Source organism: Ailuropoda melanoleuca, chromosome 6 (genome assembly GCF_002007445.2).
Source record: "Ailuropoda melanoleuca isolate Jingjing chromosome 6, ASM200744v2, whole genome shotgun sequence".
In the NCBI taxonomy this organism is placed as follows: Eukaryota; Metazoa; Chordata; class Mammalia; order Carnivora; family Ursidae; genus Ailuropoda; species Ailuropoda melanoleuca.
Window position 1 is genome coordinate 60,926,472 of NC_048223.1, and position 19,783 is coordinate 60,946,254.

At 43.5% G+C, this 19,783-nt stretch overlaps 1 protein-coding gene across 1 annotated transcript in view; it reads right to left on the reverse strand.

Annotated features, from left to right (window-relative positions):
* Positions 1–4,664: 4,664 nt before the first annotated feature.
* Positions 4,665–19,783, reverse strand: part of GNPAT (glyceronephosphate O-acyltransferase) — a 48,429-nt gene continuing 33,310 nt past the window's right edge. The window contains exons 11-15 of the mRNA XM_034663572.1: positions 15,986–16,162; positions 14,861–14,960; positions 14,462–14,555; positions 6,343–6,404; positions 4,665–5,038 (exon numbers count right to left, since the gene is read on the reverse strand). Of these exons, the coding sequence (XP_034519463.1) occupies positions 4,995–5,038; positions 6,343–6,404; positions 14,462–14,555; positions 14,861–14,960; positions 15,986–16,162 (477 nt within the window). The 3' untranslated portion in view covers positions 4,665–4,994. The remainder of the gene's footprint in view (positions 5,039–6,342; positions 6,405–14,461; positions 14,556–14,860; positions 14,961–15,985; positions 16,163–19,783) is intronic.

The window sequence follows — 19,783 nt, forward strand, 5'->3', positions numbered from 1 at the left end:
TAGGTATTTCTGACCTGTCCCTCCCTGAGAACAACTAGAACTATACAAAATGCATATGCAAGGAATATATTTGAAGGCTGTAGCATAACAAAAGTACTTATCTGGTGTTTCTCCCTGGTCCTGGCACAAGGCTTCTCAATTTGTGGAATTTCCCCGAGTGATAGGAGTGTCTTTGTTATGTTAATATGGTGACGCCTGGTGGGACCCTAGATAGCTCCAGGATGGGGACTGGTCACCAGCATACTAACCATGTGACTAGAGATTAGAACTCTCCACCCTCGCACCCCAAACCCCAAAAGGCAGGGAAACTGGAGATTGTCAATCATATGGCCGGTGATCTTATCAAGTGGGCCTATGGGAAGAAACCTCGATAAAACTGAACAAGGCTCCTGGAGCTTCCTGGTTGGTGGACGTGTGGAGGCACTGGGATAGCACATCCAGACCTCACAGGGACAGACTCTGGTGGTTCCTCCATCCCTTCCAGGCCTTGCCTTATGTGTCTCTTTCATTTGGCTGTCCCTGAGTTGTATCTTTTATAATAAAACTGTAAATATAGCCCTTCCTGAGTTTGACTTATTCTAGCTACATATCAAACCTTGGGGGGGGGGCCCATGGGATACCCCAAATTTATAGCCAGATGGGCAGAAGTGAGGGTGGGTTGAGGACACCAAGGACTTGCCGCTAGCACCTGATGTGTGGGCAGTCTTGTGGGTCTGAGCTCCTTAACCACTGGGATCTACATTAAGTCCACTAACTAGTATCAGCATTAGATTGAACCATGGATACTCAGGGGTGCCACAGAACAGATGTCAGAACATAAAGGCATTGCAGAGCTAACAAGGGAGTGAAACATCATGGGGCAAAAATCCAGAAGAAGGAAACCCAGTGAGGTGAGCCCAGCGTCTGAAAGTAGCTTTTCCAGGGCATCTGGGTGGCTCAGTCAGTTAAGTGTCTGCCTTCGGCTCAGGTCATGATCCCAGGGTCCTGGGATCCAGTCCCACATTGGGTTCCCCGCTCAGCAGGGAGTCTGCTTCTCCCTCTGCCTCCCGCCCCCACTCATGTGTGCATTCTCTCTCTCTCAAACAAATAAATCTTTTTAAGTAGCGTTTCCTCGTTTTTCCACTTCACTTCTTGCGAAGTGGCAAAATGAGAAGTGAAGCAGGCTGTCAAAAAACACAAGGGAGCCAGGGAGATAAAAATTGGACTTCAGTGCAACTCTGACAAAATCCCATCTAAACTTTGGAATGAAACCCTGAAAGTCCATACCTTATGGATAAAGATGAAATAAAGAGGCCATTAAGAGGATTAAAGCCATCAGTTCTGCTGGGTGGACCCATCTTAAACCTTAATGGGATTAAGGGGATCTTAGGTGGGTAGTGCTTCTAGCAGTCTGCCAGGAGCAAATAGAAAATCTTTCACCAGGATAATAAAATTCTCCAAGGCCTCAAACATTCCTTCGTGTACAATGTTTAGCACGCAAATAAAAATAATGAGCTCAATGAGGAAAAGAGACTATTTGATGAGAACCCAAGAGAAACAATACAGAGCAGAAACAGACCAACAGAAAACCCACACTTAAATTTGCTGAAGCCACAGAAAACCAAACATAAAACATTGACAACAAATACATCACCCAAAATTTCAGAAAGTATAGAAAAGAGATCCTAAAGATTTCTGAAAAGGCAAATAGTTTGTGTTCAGGAATCAGAACGCTCTTTTGACTTGAGAAGAATAATAGAAACTAGAATACAATGGAGAAATGTTTTTCAAAGCTCTCAGGGAAAATGATTTCTAACCTTTAGCTCACCCAGCTAAATCATCAGACAACTCTGAGAGTGGAAAAAAGACATTTTTAAACAGGTGAGGTCTATAACACTAATCCCTCATACAGTGGAAAGACAGGACTTCACTAGAATTGATAAACAATCAAAAAGGAAGAAATGGGACCCAAAGGAGGGGAATCCAATGTAGAAAAGTGAAGGGAATTGCCAAGAGGACAGTGATGGGAAATCCCAAGTTGACAGCTGTGCAGCAGGCCCAGAGTGGGTTCTAGAAAAAAATGACATTTGAATCTATCAATGGGAGACTTGTACTTACATCAGAGTTGGTAATTTCAATTTAGAAAGAAAAAGTAAAGATATGAACAAGGTCAACAAGGCATTTCCTACCCCAAATTGAATGTTCCCGTGCTGGTGGTGGAAGCAGAGATGTAGGGAAAAGTTGTGATTTCTACCATGGCTCAGCAGAACTTGGGAGGTGGCTGGTGTCTGCGTGAGGTACTGAGCCATGCACGGCGGCATAATTCTGTCGGGCTGAGCAGCTGGGCCGAGGCAGGCTCTCAAGGTTGTAGGTCAGGGACACGCGCACCTTCGGGCACAGGAAGCACCAGGGAACACCCAACCTCATCTTCTCTGAGAGGCCAACTAGAGATTGTCCCCATTAGTCGTGGTAGTAACAGATGACGCTTATTGCCAAAGACGGTTTCAAATACTTCACTGACATTCCTATTTCTTTTTTCCTTTGCTATGTAAGCTTTATGCCCAACATGGGGCTTGAACTCAGGACCCCGAGATCAAGAGTCTCGTGCTCTACGGACTGAGCCAGCCACGCACCCGTCGGCATTCCTATTTCTCACAGCCCAAGAGGGATGATCGTCATCCTTATTTTATGGATAAGGAGGCTGAGGCTCTGAGTGTAAATCGATCACACGAGAACACAGGGCTAGCACATGGCAGAGTTGGATTTCAAGCCCAGTTGGGCTCCACACCTTGCATTTTTAGCTGCTACATTATATAGTGCTTGGATAGGAGACTTTCTTGGAAAGCTACATGCTATGGGCCTTTTTACTTACTTCAAACAGTGGCAGCTTCAGACTTTCTAGAATGGCGGGAGTGGAAGGGCTGAGGGCCAGCAGTGCAGTTTAAAGCTCTGGCTGTGTACAGGGGCATGTGTGGGGTGGGGTATGCGGTACATGCTTTAGAAGCATGCCATCGTCTAAGATGCTTGGTTTACTTGAGTTACTTGAGACAGAGGTCCAGCTCTCACAGCAGCCTCTGCTCCAAGGCCTCACTCGGTTTTGGCCGCACCCTGGCTTCCTGCCCCTCCAGGACCCGCTCGCTTGCTGGCTGTCATGTCAGAGCTGCCAGGAGAGAAGTTGATGGGCACAGGCACCTGGAACTCCAGGCTTTGCCCCCAGACCTGACATGTGTTCAATCCAAACAAGTCATCTTACCCCTTTATATGCATAGTATGAATGCCACGGAGAAAACCAAATCACCAAAATCGGGATTCTGTCTAAGGCCCACCTACTCAGCAAGGACTGGCTCAGGTCCAGGGCTCTCGGCTGCTTTGGACTCACACTCTCCCCGGGTGGCAGCAGCTCAGTGCCCCCGTCTAGCTGGCATGCCATGAAATCCTTTGCCAGGGAATGTTGCGTAATTGACTCCTCCACTCTTACTGTCAACACTCGTGAATCTCCGGCTTCCCTAACAAGCAGCGCCAAGCAGAGGACCCACCCGGCGCCAGTGGGCAGACTAGCACGGTGGCTCGCCACAGTCCGCGTAAGCAGAACCGCCAGGTCTCTGCAACACCAACGCGCATCCCAGCAATCCTGGCACAGTGAGTTCTGGCACCACACGCCGAAACTTTCCAACATTTTCTGAGGCACTTATATTCCAGTTCAAATGTTTTACGAGAGTCCCTGAGCCCTATGTGTTGACCCTATTGCTGTGGACTTGTGGCCCCTCAAATGCTGATCTTCGAGCCCTAACCGCCCACCCCCAACATCACTGTGGAGATGGAGCCTTTGGGGAGTAATGGGGGCTCCGTGGAGTAATGAGGGAGCACGCAGCAAGATGGCAGCCTCCTCCAAGCCCAGAGAGAGGCCCGAGAGTGAACCCTACCTTGTTGGCACCTTGATCTGGGGACTTGTAGCTTCCGGAACTGCAAGGAAAGAAACTTCTGCTATGTGAGCCACCCCGTCTGGTGGCTGGTTATGGCGGCCCTAGCAGACTCCTATTCCTGCCCTTTTTAATTTCACTGCCCATGACTCTCGCTTCAGCCATGCTGGTCTTTTGAGGCAGTCCAGAACCAGCCCCACTTTTTAAAAGATTATTTGAGAGAAAGAGCGAGTGAGCACAAGCAGGGGCAGGGGAGAAGGACAAGCAGACTCCCTGTTGAGTGGGGAGCTCAGTGCGGGGCTCCATCCCAGGACCCTGGGTTCATGACCTGAGCCGAACTCAGATGCTTACCTGATTGAGCCCCCCAGGCACCCCGACAGTTTACTTATTTTTCAGTAATCTCTATGCCCAACGTGGGGCTTGAACTCAGGACAGCAAGATCAAGAGTCACATGCTCTATTGACTAAGCCAGACGCCGCCTCTTCTCCCGAGTTCCTAGGCCCATTTTTTATTCTTAAGCCTATTCATGATACATCATGTAACTTCTCTTTATTGCAGGAACTTTCTCTAAAGCAGTTTTAGTGATCGGGCCCTTGGGTGGCAAACTTTTACATAAACTGGCTAAGTTATGGCACAGTTCTGCCAAACCTGTATTTGTCTGAGGCCACTGGGTGCAAGGACAGTCACGAGAAATGGAGCTGTGCCCTCCCTGGTGGTTTGCTTCTGACATGCATTCAGTGTCCATGTCACACTATAATTCACAAGTCGGCATAAAAGTTTAATACGTGTGATAAGAAGTTGGAAGTGTTAGTGAAATAGGACTGGGCTTTGTTTTTCCAAACATGTTTCCAAAAGACTGTTTTATTTTAAAACACACACAGAGTTGGACACGAACGCCTTTTTAAGAGTAGTGGTGGAGAGGACCACACAGACTGCTTACACCGGTCACCTCTTCCTCTCTGCCGAGCCCATGGCTCTCCTGTCGTATGAAGCCGGAGCAGATGGCTCTTTTCCTTCATGTTCCCGCCTGTTGGAGTAAGAGTCCTTGGATGACAGCAATTATGTGACCAAATTTCTCATAACTGTTTGGCAATATTAAAGTTTTGCGGTTGCTGGCTTTCCTACTGGTGTCTTACAACCTAAGGGGGAAAAAAAAGACAGCCCATGAGATGACCTTGAGTTTGTCCTTCCTCATACAGCTGTTTAAGCCTTATGTGGTTTCACAGGCTGACAGAACACCGATGGAGACCCCTGCCCCTCCTCAGGGGAAGCAGCAGCAGTCCCCACCCCTCACACCCCCTACAGCCACGGGCAGAGCCAGGATCAGAACCCAGTCTGCTTTTGGGACTTCTGGTCTAGCATGTACCAGTACATTCATACCCATGTTATATTTGCCACCTGTGATTAAGAAATCAGTTCCATCATCCTCACAGAATAAGGGTTTTGGGAATTGTTTCAGCTACATGCCCCTCTTACCAAACTCCAAATTGAGTTTCAAGGGTACATATTCTGAGATTTCAGACATAAGATAAACAGAAGACTGGGATTTCAACCTTTGTATTTTCTTCAACAAGAAACTAGTATTTCCACCTTCCCTACTGATGTCAACCATTCCTTTGCCTTCTACCCTTTTTTTTCAACCACTTTCCTTTACCATATCGTTTCCCCTCATCCCACCAGACATCTACCTGAAGCTCCTCCACGCAGGTTTGACAAATGTACTGAATTAGGATCCGGCACAAGAGTACTATTTAGAAGAAGAGCCACTCAACAATGTAGTGCTTATTCAGTGCATCAACAGGTAAGTTGTTGTTGTTTTTTGTTTTCCAAACACTGACACCTCCCTTTCTAAAACTACCCCATCATTCCTAAGAGAAATGTTCGTTACTTCCTCCGACCTCTTAGATCTCTTTCCTTATACCCACACTCCTGACTGTCTTCATACTGCAAACAAATGACCCTGCCTTTCTGGGCTGGACTATCTGCTGAGAAGCTGAAGGATTATTCTCCCAAGGGTATGCTATCAACCCCAATTCTGAGCTCAGAAAGTCTATATGCTGTGAACACTGATCCCAACCCTTTGCCAGGAAAAGAAGGAATCCAAGAGTAGAGAGGAAGAGAATAAAGCCAAGGACTCAGATAACAGGTATTTTCTCCATGTCCACCAAGACTGGATGTGAAGGGTCCAGATCTCAGACCCTAATTAGTTATGCTAGACACTGATAATTATGTAGAAGACTGACCATGTTCTGCTGGTTGTGTTTTCTCTGCACTTTCTCCTTACCTTCCTGGAGCAAAACCTAGATGATATAAATAGTCCTGTTGACATTAAAACTCTGTTGTTCGTTCTGATAAAAGTATTTGGTGCCATAACATACTTTGTGTTACTGTATGTGATAAACACGACGTGAAAACGCATCACATGCCACTAAACTGTACTTACCAAGCATTTCTTCTAATTTTGTCATGGCAGGTTCGTTCACATTAAATACACTGTCACTATTTCTAGGAAAAAAAGCAAAAAGTTCTTATTACATAAACTTAGGTAGGGGAAGTCGATGTTCATTATACAGTAAGACTACTCTTCTTTTCTTTTTTAAAAAGATTTTACTTATTTGACACAGAGAGAGAGAGCACAAGCAGGGGGAGCAGCAGGTAGAGGGAGAAGCCGCCTCCCTGATGAGCAAGAAGCTGGATGTGGGATTTGATCCCAGGACTCGGGGATCATGACATGAGCTGACGGCAGACGCTTCACCGACTGAGCCACCCAGGTGTCCCAAGACTACTTTTCCTTTCAAGTTTGTTTGTTTTGCAATCTCTACACCCAACATGGGACTTGAACTCAGGACCCCAAGGTCAAGAGTCACAGGTTCTACCAACTGAGCGAGCCAGGTGCTCCAAGACTACTTCCCAATAGTCTTCCTCAAGGTCAACTCTTTTTATTTATTCTGTTATGTTAGTCACCATACAGTACATCATCAGTTTTTGATGTAGTGTTCCAGGATTCATTGTTTGCATGTAACACCCAGTGCTCCATGCAATATGTGCCCTCCTTAATACCCACCCCTGGGCTAACACCTTCCCCCTCCTCTCTGAAACCCTGTTTGTTTCCCAGAGTCCACAGTCTCTCAGTGTTCGTCTCCCCGTCTGATTTCCACCCTTCATTTTCCCCTTCCTTCTCCTAATGTCCTCCATGCTATTTCTTATGTTCCACATATAAGTGAAACCATATAATTGTCTTTCTCTGCTTGACTTATTTCACTTAGCATAATCTCCTCCAGTCCCGTCCATGTTGCTGCAAATGTTGGGTAATCATTCTTTCTGATGGCTGAGTAATATTCCATTGTATATATGGACCACATCTTCTTTATCCAGTCATCTGTTGAAGGGCATCTCGGCTCCTTCCACGATTTGGCTATTGTGGACATTGCTGCTCTTAACATTGGGGTGCACATGACTCTTCTTTTTACGACATCTGTATCTTTAGGGTAAATACCCAGTAGTGCAATTTCTGGGTCATAGGGTAGCTCTATTTTTAATTTTTTGAGGAACCTCCATACTGTTTTCCAGTGTGGCTGTACCAGCTTGCATTCCCACGGACAGTGTAAGAAGGATCCCTTTTCTCCACATCCTCACCAACATTTGTCGTTTCCTGGCTTATCAATTTTTGCCATTCTAACTGGTGTAGGATGGTATCTCAATGTGGTTTAGATTTGAATTTCCCTGATGGCTAATGATGTTGACCATTTTTTCATGTGTCTGTTAGCCATTCGTATGTATTCCTTGGAGAAGTGTCTGTCCATGTCTTCTGCCCATTTTTTGACTGGGTTATTTGTTTTTTGGGTGTTGAGTTTGAGAAGTTCTTTATAGATCTTAGATTACCAGCCCTTTATCTGAAGTGTCATTTGCAAATATCTTCTCCCATTCCATGGGTTGCCCCTTTGTTTTGGTGACTGCTTCCTTTGTTGTGCAGAAGCTTTTTATCTTGAGGAAGTCCCAAAAGTTCATTTTTGCTTTTGTTTCCCTTGCCTTTGGAGATGTGTCTTGAAAGAAGTTGCTGTGGCCGATGTTGAAGAGGTTACTGCCTATGTTCTCCTCTAGGATTTGGATGGATTCCTGTTTCACATTGAAGTCTTTCATCCATTTAGAGTTTATCTTTGTGTATGGTGTAAGAGAATCGTTGGGTTTCATTCTTCTGTATATAGCCATCCAATTTTCCCAACACCANAGTAATATTCCATTGTATATATGGACCACATCTTCTTTATCCAGTCATCTGTTGAAGGGCATCTCGGCTCCTTCCACGATTTGGCTATTGTGGACACTGCTGCTATGAACATTGGGGTGCACATGACTCTCCTTTTTACGACATCTGTATCTTTAGGGTAAATACCCAGTAGTGCAATTTCTGGGTCATAGGGTAGCTCTATTTTTAATTTTTTGAGGAACCTCCATACTGTTTTCCAGTGTGGCTGTACCAGCTTGCATTCCCACGGACAGTGTAAGAAGGATCCCTTTTCTCCACATCCTCACCAACATTTGTCGTTTCCTGGCTTATCAATTTTTGCCATTCTAACTGGTGTAGGATGGTATCTCAATGTGGTTTAGATTTGAATTTCCCTGATGGCTAATGATGTTGACCATTTTTTCATGTGTCTGTTAGCCATTCGTATGTATTCCTTGGAGAAGTGTCTGTCCATGTCTTCTGCCCATTTTTTGACTGGGTTATTTGTTTTTTGGGTGTTGAGTTTGAGAAGTTCTTTATAGATCTTAGATTACCAGCCCTTTATCTGAAGTGTCATTTGCAAATATCTTCTCCCATTCCATGGGTTGCCCCTTTGTTTTGGTGACTGCTTCCTTTGTTGTGCAGAAGCTTTTTATCTTGAGGAAGTCCCAAAAGTTCATTTTTGCTTTTGTTTCCCTTGCCTTTGGAGATGTGTCTTGAAAGAAGTTGCTGTGGCCGATGTTGAAGAGGTTACTGCCTATGTTCTCCTCTAGGATTTGGATGGATTCCTGTTTCACATTGAAGTCTTTCATCCATTTAGAGTTTATCTTTGTGTATGGTGTAAGAGAATCGTTGGGTTTCATTCTTCTGTATATAGCCATCCAATTTTCCCAACACCATTTCCTGAAGAGACTGTCTTTTTCCCATTGTATATGTTTTCCTGCTTTGTCGAAGATTAGTTGACCACAGAGCTGAGGGTTCATATCTGGGCTCTCTATTCTGTTCCATTGGTCTGTGTGTCTGTTTTTGTGCCAGTACCACTCTGTCTTGGTGAGCAGAGCTTTGTAATATACCTTGAAGTCAGGCAACGTGATGCCCCCAGCTTTTTCTTTTTTNAGTGCAATTTCTGGGTCATAGGGTAGCTCTATTTTTCAACATTTCCTTGGTGATTCAGTGTCTTTTCTGGTTCCAAACAAATTTTAGGATTGTTTGTTCCAGCACTTTGAAAAATGCTACTTGTATTTTGATTGGGATGATGCTGAAAGTACAGATTGGTCTGGGCAGCACAGACATTTTAACAATGTTTACGACTTCTGATCCATGAGCATGGAATGTTTTTCCATCTTTTTGTGTCTTCTTCAATTTCTTTCATAAGTGTTCTGTAGTTTCTAGAGTACAGATCCTTTACCTCTTTGGTTAGGTTTATCCCAGGGTATCTTATGGTTTTTAGTACTATTGAAAATGGAATTGATTCCCTAATTTCTCTTTCTACAGTTACACTGTTAGTGTATAGAAATGCAACTGATTTCTGTGCATTGATTTTGTGTCCTCTCACATTACTGAATTGCTATATGGGTTCTAGTAATTTGGGAGTGGAGTCTTTTGGGTTTTCCACATAAAGTATCATGTCATCTGAGAAGAGAGAGAATTTGACTTCTTCTTTGCTAATTTGAATACCTTTCATTTCTTTTTGTTGTCTGATTGCTGATGCTAGCTAGGACTTCTAGTACTATGTTGAACAACAGTGGCAGAAGTGGGCAATCTTGTTGTGTTCCTGATCTTAAGGGAAAAGCTCTTTTCCCCACTGAGAATGATATTTGCTGTGGACTTTCCACAGATGGTTTTTATGAAATTGAGGAATGTTCCCTCTATCCCTACACTCTGAAGAGTTTTAATCAGGAAAGGATGCTGTATTTTGTCAAATGCTTTTTTTCTCCATCAGTTGAGTGGATCATATGGTTTTTGTCTCTTCTCTTATTAACATGTTCTGTCACACTGATTGATTTGCGAATGTTGAACCACCCTTGGATCCCAGGAATAAATCCCACCTGGTTGTGATGGATAATCCTTTTAATGTACTGTTGGATCCTATTAGCTAGGATCTTGTTGAGAATTTTGACATCCATATTCATCAGGGATACTGGTCTGTAATTCTCCTTTTTGATGGGGTCTTTGCCTGGTTTTGGGATCAAGGTAATGCTGGCCTCAGAGAATGAGTTTGGAAATTTTCCTTCTGTTACTTTTTTTTTTTTTTTTAAGATTTTATTTATGTGACAGAGAGACAGAGAGAGGGAACACAGCAGGGGAGTGGGAGAGGGAGAAGCAGGCTCCCAGCGGAGGAGCCCGATGTGGGACTGGATCCCGGAACGCCAGGATCACGGCCTGAGCCGAAGGCAGATACTTAACGACTGCACCACCCAGGCGCCCCATGTTTCTATTTTTTGAAACAGCTTCAGGAGAATAGGTCTTATTTCTTCTTTGAATGTTTGGTAGAATTCCTCTGGGAATCCATCAGGCCCTGGACTCTTGTTTTTTGGGAGGTTTTTAGTCACTGCTTCAATTTTGTTACTGGTTATTGGTTTATTCAGATTGTCAATTTCTTCCTGGTTCAGTCTTGATAGTTTATAGGTTTCCAGGAAGGCATCCATTTCTTCCAGGTTCCTTAATTCATTGGCATATAGTTGTTTATAATAATTTCTAATAATTGGTTCTACTTCCTTGGTATTAGTCATGATCTCTCCCCTTTCATTCATAATTTTACTAATTTGGGTCCTTTCTCTTTTCTTTTGGATAAGTCTGGCCAGTGGTTTATTGATCTTATTAATTCTTTCAAAGAATCAGCTTCTAGTTTCATTGATCCGCTCTACTGTATTTCTGGTTTCTAATTCATTGATCTCTCCTCTAATCTTATTTCTCTTCTCCTGCTTGGCTTAGGCTTTATTTGTTGTTCTTTCTCCAGTTCTTTAAGGTGTAAAGTTAGTTTGTGTATTCGGGATTTTTCTATTTTTTTGAGTGAGGCTTGGATGGCTATGCATTTCCCCCTCAGGACCACTTTTGCAGTATCCCACAGGTTTTGGACCGATGTGTTTTCATTCTCATTGGTTTCCATAAATTGTTTAAGCTCTTCTTTGACTTCCTGGTTGACCCAAACATTCTTAAGCAGGATGGTCTTTAGCTTCCAAGTGTTTGAATTTCTTCCAATTTTTTTCTTGTGACTGAGTTCCAGTTTTCAAAGCATTGTGGTCTGAGAATATGCAGGGAATAATCTCAGTCTTTTGGTAGCGGTTGAGACCTGATTTGTGACCCACTATGTGGTATATTCTGGAGAAAGTTCCACATGTGTTCAAGAAGAATGAGTATTCTGTTGTTTTAGGGTGGAATGTTCTGTATATATCTATGAAGTCCATCTGGTCCAGTGTGTCATTCAAAGCTCTTGTTTCTTTGTTGATTCTCTGCTTAGATGATCTGTCTATTGCTAAGAGTGGAGTGTTGAGGTCTTCTATTAACATATTATTATCAAGATGTTTCTTTATTCTGGTTAACAGTTGGCTTATGTAGTTGGCTGCTCCCATGTTGGGGGCATAGATATTTACGATTGTTATATCCTCTTGTTTGATAGGCCCTTTAAGAATGATATAGTATCCTTCTGTATCTCTTAACTATTGTCTTTAGCTTAAAATCTAATTTGTCTGATATAACAATTGTTACCCCAGCTTTCTTTTGAGGTGCGTTGGCATGAAAAATGGTTCTCCATCCCCTCACTTTCAGTCCGGATGTATCTTTAGGTTCAAAATGAGTCTTTTGTAGATGATTTTTATCCAATCTGCAACCCTGTGCTGTTTCATGGGAGCATTTAGGCCATTCACATTGAGTGATTATTGAAAGGTGTGATTTTATTGTCATCATGTTGCCTGTGAAGTCCTTGTTTCTATAGATTGTCTCTGTAAATTTCTATTCTCTATCACTATTGGGGTCTTTTTCCTTTTATAGAACCCCCTTAATATTTCTTGCAGGGCCGGCTTGATGGTCACATATTCTTTCTGTTTTTGCCAGTCTTGGAAGGTCCTTGTCTCTCCATCCATTCTGAATGACAGCCTTGCTGGATACAGTATCCTTGGCTGCATGTTCTTCTCCTTTAGTAACCTGAATATGTCTTGCCTGCCCTTTCTGGCTTGCCACGTCTCCGTGGACAGGTCTGATGTTATTCTGATGTTCCTCCCTCTGCACGTAAGAAATCTCCTCCCCTTCACCGCTTTTAAGATTGTTTCCTTGGATCTAAGATTTGCGAATTGTACAATTATATGTCAGGGTGTCGGTCTGTTCTCATTGATCTTGGGAGGGGTCCCTTCTGCCTCTTGGACACAAATGTTTGTTTCCTTCCCCAGATTAGGGACGTTCTGGCTACGATTTGCTCAAATATATCTTCTAGACCTCTCTCTCTCCCCCCCCTCAGGGATCCCAATAATTCTGATATTGGAACGTTCCATTGAGTCATTAATCTCTCTCAGTTTGATCCCTTGGGCTTTAATCTGTTTTTCCCATGCCACCTCGGTTTCCTTTTCTATCATCTTATCCTCTAGCTCACTAATTCGTTCTTCTGCCTCGTTTACCCTGGCCGCCAGAGCATCCAGTTTAGACTGCATTTCATTCATAGCATTTTTAAGTTCGGCCAGATTCATTCTCATTTCAGCCCTTAGAGATTCGGTATTGTCGTTAATATTTTTCTCAAGCCTAGATCTTGACTTCAAAATGTTACTCTGAAGTCTATTTCTGACATCTTGGTTATATCCATATCCATTAGTTCTGTGGCGGAGGCCACGGTCTCTGATTCTTTCCTTTGTTGGGCGGTTCCTCTTCTTAGTCTTCTGTTGGGGGTGGTCGAGGGAATGTACAGAATTCAAATCACTGACCACGACCCAAGCAAGATGCACCTGTTTTATAGGGACCTTAGCGTTGTCGGTCTCTTGTTCTTCCAACCTGTCTTCTGGGGGAGGGAGGCCTGCCACGCTGTTGCTCAGGTAACCCTGTTTGGGCAGAGTTGCCCTGCCCCTCTGTGGGGGCGGGAAATGGGTTCAGTGAAAACTGTTTTTCTGGGGCTTTTGTTCTCTGGTAGCTTTCCCTGGTGGTTTTCCGTGTCTCTTCTGAGAGTCAGAGCAGAAGTGACCACATCCAAACCTCTGTCTCAGAACAGAGAGACTGCAGTCTGTTCTTCACTGAGCTCTCCAGGACACACTGTCTCCGTTTCTGTCTGTGCTGCTAAAAACCGCTATCTCCTGGGTTGTGTGCCCCACAGCAGCACTCCCAGATGTCACTCCGGGGCTGGTACATCTCTGCGCTTTGTGCAGAAAGCACAACCGCAAGCCACCCCTGGTTCGCACACGTGCACCCGTAGCTCCAGGTTTCTGTCTGGGGGGATGCACTAAAGTCCTTTCCCACCGCTACCGGTCTGCGAGCCTGTGCCCGGTTCCCAGCTCAGGAGGTTTCGCCTTCTGGTGTTATCTCACCTTCCTGGCGCAAGTTTATGAAGGCTCCCTCCCTCTTCTGTTTATCTTCTGATATCTGCCCACAGAATCACAGCTGCCCGCTTCATAGCTCGAGCCCAATGGCGGGAGATACTCTGTTTGTAGAGATCCAGATATATCTTCTTACATCTCAGGAAGATTTCATGGGTGTTCAGAATGGTTTGGTAGATAACCAGCTTAATTCAGGGGACTGGTTGATATAGGGTTCCCTACTCCTCCGCCATCTTTTTTCCTCCTCAAGGCCAAGTCTTTAAGTAATTGACAGGCCCATCACTCCTGACCTACTTGCTGGCTTCATGCTTCCTCCTTCTGATGACATGAGAGACATACTACAAGACTCTGCCCACGAAGCTTGGTCACTCTTACATTCATTCACTCAGAAGAGGAAACAGCTAACTATCTGCACATACACATATGTGTGTCTTTATGTATTATACATGTTTATGTGTGTGTGTATATAAGTATATACACTTACGTGTGTGTGTGTGTATATATATATATATACACACACACACACACACACACACACTTATATACACACATACACTCTACTTCACTTCCCAAAAATCTTTATAATTCACCTATACATTCCAATATTAGATCAAGGCCAAAATGCTGGCCTAAAATACTTTCTTTGCTTCAATACCATTTTTATTTGTAACTCATAAAATTTGCACAGTAACTCATACTGACATAACTCATCGGGAGATGGATGAATGAAGCATGGTATCCTGTTTCAAGCGCTTTGTCTGCATTCTGTGCTCAGCGGCCGTTAGCAGGCACTGCCCCTCCAGCCCCGCGCACACAGTACTTACACTTTCTTCTTCTCTACCACACCTAGCCTCACAAAAGCTGCTAAGGCATTTTTCTGTACATCACAAGACAAGACATCGTAACACTGCGAGGCACCTATGACAGAGGGAGAAAGAGTTAGTGGACTTGTTTTTGGTTTTTTTTGTTTGCTTGTTTTTAAAGACTTTATTTATTTATTTGACAGAGAGAGAGAGAGCCAGCGGGAGAGGGAACACAAGCAGGGGGAGTGGGAGAGGAAGAAGCAGGCTCATAGCAGAGGAGCCCGATGCGGGGCTTGATCCCATAACTCCAGGATCACGCCCTGAGCCGAAGGCAGACGCTTAACGACTGCGCCACCCAGGCACCCCCCTTCTTTTTGTTCTTAACTGCAAGAAGTCACCACCCACAGAAGTGTGACTAACCTTGATCAAGAAGCTGACTGGTGAATTTTCGAACTCCAGCCAAGTACTGTTTCTCAGTGAAGTCGTCTTCTTCTTCATTCAAGAGGTATTTGCAAATTATCTGATTTTTACAGAAAGAGTGTGGGGAACAGAAAGACAACAAGGTAGCCAAATACAATGCAGCAGCGACTGACGTGACCTGGTCCCCCTTGACAGAAAGCTACGGTATGTCAGAGCAGAATAAAGACTCTCCAAGGTTTGAGCACAGAAAAGCTACAGAATTCTTAGGAGGTCTCTCTGGAGCTTGTATCACTGCTTATAATTAGAAATAGAGTCTGAAATAGTACTGACATTTATTAAAATACGCTTTCTCACTTTAACGGGTTGCAAGTTGAGTGAATTATCATCAGCTTAACAGATCTGACGCTGCTCAGGAAGAGAGGGGCCAGATTTTGTGTAACTGCTTTTTCCCTAAAAACACCTAATAGTTTGTTAGGCCCCCAAATGCTTGATGACTTGTACTGCAGAAAGGTGCTTAGGGGCCGAAGTAGCATTTCTCAAATACCCACTCAGCGCTGGACTAGGCACAGTGTCTCTGTCATCAGTCAGAGCACCCCTGCCAGGACGCTGGTCCTGGGGGCTGCTAACCAGTGCTTAGAGCCACAGTCCTCTTCTGGCAAATACATACGGCCCCTCTGAGGGGCACATTCCTGCTGGGCATCTCTACCATCCCCTCTCTGCTTAACCACTCCTTAGAGCTCTGACAAACTCTTTCAGATACTTGCACTTGAACCTCTTCTTCCCCTTCTGTTAATTAGCTTTTGGTGATTTAAAATCACTGACATTATGTATCATTCCAATCTTGCATTTCCCGAGTGCCCGCAATGTGTCAAACGCCGAGCTATGAGAAAAGCCGTAAGGTACAGTATGACGGCGCTTGGTTCTGGGCATCCTGAAGCTGTTACCCTCTGGGGTCTGTAAGGGCCCCCTTTGGGGGAACAAGGTCTTCACCTGAGAGGTGACTCTTTCACCCTATTGAGCAATCTCTCTAGTTCTGCCATTCACCTGGGGAAGACACTTGCCCTCCGAACCAGAAGCAAGCACAGGGTGCGAGGATGAAGGAGAACTTGCAAAAGAGTTACATACCTGATAACATTCCACAAAAGGTTTAAAGAGACCTATTAAAAATTCTAACACGGTATTTCCTTTCTCTGTAACTAGGATGTCCCTTGTTGTCACTTGTATTGTCTCATTTTTACAGAGCAGGTAACAGCCTTCTTCAAAGTCCTGGGAAGGGAGGGGAGAAGACAGGGTGCACCCACTAATTTAGGTTAATGGGTACGCTGCTGGTCTCAGGAACAGCAGCCATGTGCCCTCAGAATGAGAGAACACTAGCCAATTCCACAACGCTTCTAAAAGGTTCTGTTGTTAGCAGCCAAAGAAGCATGTGTTCCAACACTCAAAATGTTGAACCCCAAACACAGCAAACACACAAAGGATTCATGAGCCTTAGAAATCATGACCTGGGTGATGACTTTCTCACTTTGCACAGCCACGTTCCTTAAATTTAAATAGGAAGTGCATACAGCAGGTCCTAAAACTATGTGGAATTATGCTTATACTCAAAAAAACTGCCGAGCTCTTTCTCAACAGTAACGCCTGGGCTCCTAGGCACAGCGTACAGAAGCCTGGAAGAAACTCAAACACTTGGAGGCTAAGAACCATCCTGCTCAAGAATGACTCGATAAACCAGGAAATCAAAAAACAAATTAAACAATTTATGGAGACCAACGAGAATGAATACACAACGGTCCAAAACCTATGGGATACTGCAAAGGCAGTCCTAAGGGGGAAATACATAGCCATCCAAGCCTCACTCAAAAGAATAGAAAAATCTAAAATGCAGTTTCTATATTCTCACCTCAAGAAACTGGAACAGCAACAGAGGGACAGGCCTAACCCACTGACAAGGAAGGAGTTGACCAAGATTAGAGCAGAAATCAATGAATTAGAGACCAGAACCACAGTAGAGCAGATCAACAGGACTAGAAGCTGGTTCTTTGAGAGAATCCATAAAATTGATAGACCACTGGCAAAACTTGTCCAAAAACAAAGAGAAAGGACTGAGATTATTAAAATTATGACTGAAAAGGGAGAGGTCACGACCAGCACCATTGAAATTGCAAGGATTATTAGAAACTTTTATCAACAGCTATATGCCAAAAAACTAAACAATCTGGAAGAGATGGAGGCCTTCCTGGAAACCTATAAACTACCAAGACTGAAACAGGAAGAAATAGATTTCTTAAATAGGCCAATTAACTATGAAGAAATTGAGTCAGTGATAAACAACCTTCCAAATAATAAAACTCCAGGCCCAGACGGTTTTCCTGGGGAATTCTACCAAACATTCAAAGAAGAAATAATACCTATTCTCCTAAAGCTATTTCAAAAAATAGAAACAGAAGGAAAGCTACCAAACTCATTCTATGAGGCTAATATTACCTTGATCCCCAAACCAGGCAAAGACCCCCTCAAAAAGGAGAATTACAGACCGATTTCTCTAATGAATATGGATGCCAAAATCCTCAACAAGATCCTTGCTAATAGAATCCAACAGTACATTAAAAGGATTATCCATCATGACCAAGTGGGATTCATACCTGGGATGCAAGCATGGTTCAACACTCGCAAATCAATCAATGTGATACATCATATCAACAAGAAAAGACTCAAGAACCATATGATCCTCTCAATTGATGCAGAAAAAGCATTTGACAAAATACAGCATCCTTTCCTGATTAAAACCCTTCAGAGTGTAGGAATAGAGGGTACATTTCTCAATCTCATAAAAGCCATCTATGAAAAGCCTACTGCAAGCATTATTCTCAATGGGGAAAAGCTGGAAGCCTTTCCCTTAAGATCAGGAACACGACAAGGATGCCCACTCTCGCCACTATTATTCAACATAGTACTAGAAGTCCTTGCAACAGCAATCAGAAGACAAAAAGGGATCAAAGGTATCCAAATCGGCAAAGAAGAAGTCAAACTGTCTCTCTTTGCAGATGACATGATACTCTATATGGAAAACCCAAAGGAATCCACTCCCAAACTATTAGAAGTTATAGAACAATTCAGTAAGGTGGCAGGATACAAAATCAATGCCCAGAAATCAGTTGCATTTCTATACACGAATAACGAGACTGAAGAAAGAGAAATTAGGGAATCCATCCCATTTACAATAACACCAAAAACCATGCGTTACCTTGGAATTAACTTAACCAGAGACGTAAAGGACCTATATGCTAGAAACTATAGATCACTTTTGAAAGATATTGAGGAAGACATAAAAAGATGGAAAAATATTCCATGCTCATGGATTGGAAGAATTAACATAGTTAAAATGTCCATACTACCCAGAGCAATCTACACTTTCAATGCTATCCCGATCAAAATACCGAGGACATTTTTCAAAGAACTGGAACAAATAGTCCTTAAATTTGTATGGAACCAGAAAAGGCCCCGAATCTCCAAGGAACTGTTGAAAAGGAAAAACAAAGCTGGGGGCATCACAATGCCGGATTTCGAGCTGTACTACAAAGCTGTGATCACAAAGACAGCATGGTACTGGCACAAAAACAGACACATCGACCAATGGAACAGAATAGAGAACCCAGAAATGGACCCTCGGCTCTTTGGGCAACTAATCTTTGATAAAGCAGGAAAAAACATCCGGTGGAAAAAAGACAGTCTCTTCAATAAATGGTGCTGGGAAAATTGGACAGCTACATGCAAAAGAATGAAACTTGACCACTCTCTCACACCATACACAAAAATAAACTCCAAATGGATGAAAGACCTCAATGTGAGACAGGAATCCATCAAAATTCTAGAGGAGAACATAGGCAACAACTTCTATGACATCGGCCAGAGCAACCTTTTTCACGACACATCTCCAAAGGCAAGAGAAATAAAAGATAAAATGAACTTATGGGACTTTATCAGGATAAAGAGCTTCTGCACAGCCAAGGAAACAGTCAAAAAAACTAAGAGACAGCCCACGGAATGGGAGAATATATTTGCAAAGGACACCACAGATAAAGGACTGGTATCCAAGATCTACAAAGAACTTCTCAAACTCAATACACGAGAAACAAATAAACAAATCATAAAATGGGCAGAAGATATGAACAGACACTTTTCCAATGAAGACATACAAATGGCTAACAGACACATGAAAAAATGTTCAAAATCATTAGCCATCAGGGAAATTCAAATCAAAACCACACTGAGATACCACCTTACGCCAGTTAGAATGGCAAAGATAGACAAGGCAAGAAACAACAATTGTTGGAGAGGATGTGGAGAAAGGGGATCCCTCCTACATTGTTGGTGGGAATGCAAGTTGGTACAGCCACTCTGGAAAACAGTGTGGAGGTCCCTTAAAAAGTTAAAAATTGAACTACCCTATGACCCAGCCATTGCACTACTGGGTGTTTACCCCAAAGATACAGACGTAGTAAAGAGAAGGGCCATATGCACCCCAATGTTCATAGCTGCATTGTCCACAATAGCCAAATCATGGAAGGAGCCGAGATGCCCTTCAACAGATGACTGGATTAAGAAGCTGTGGTCCATATATACAATGGAATATTACTCAGCTATCAGAAAGAACGAATTCTCAACATTTGCTGCAACATGGACGGCACTGGAGGAGATAATGCTAAGTGAAATAAGTCAAGCAGAGAAAGACAATTATCATATGATTTCTCTCATCTATGGAACATAAGAACTAGGAAGATCGGTAGGGGAAGAAAGGGATAAAGAAAGGGGGGGTAATCAGAAGGGGGAATGAAGCATGAGAGACTGTGGACTCTGGGAAACAAACTGAGGGCTTCAGAGGGGAGGGGGGTGGACGAATGGGATAGACTGGTGATGGGTAGT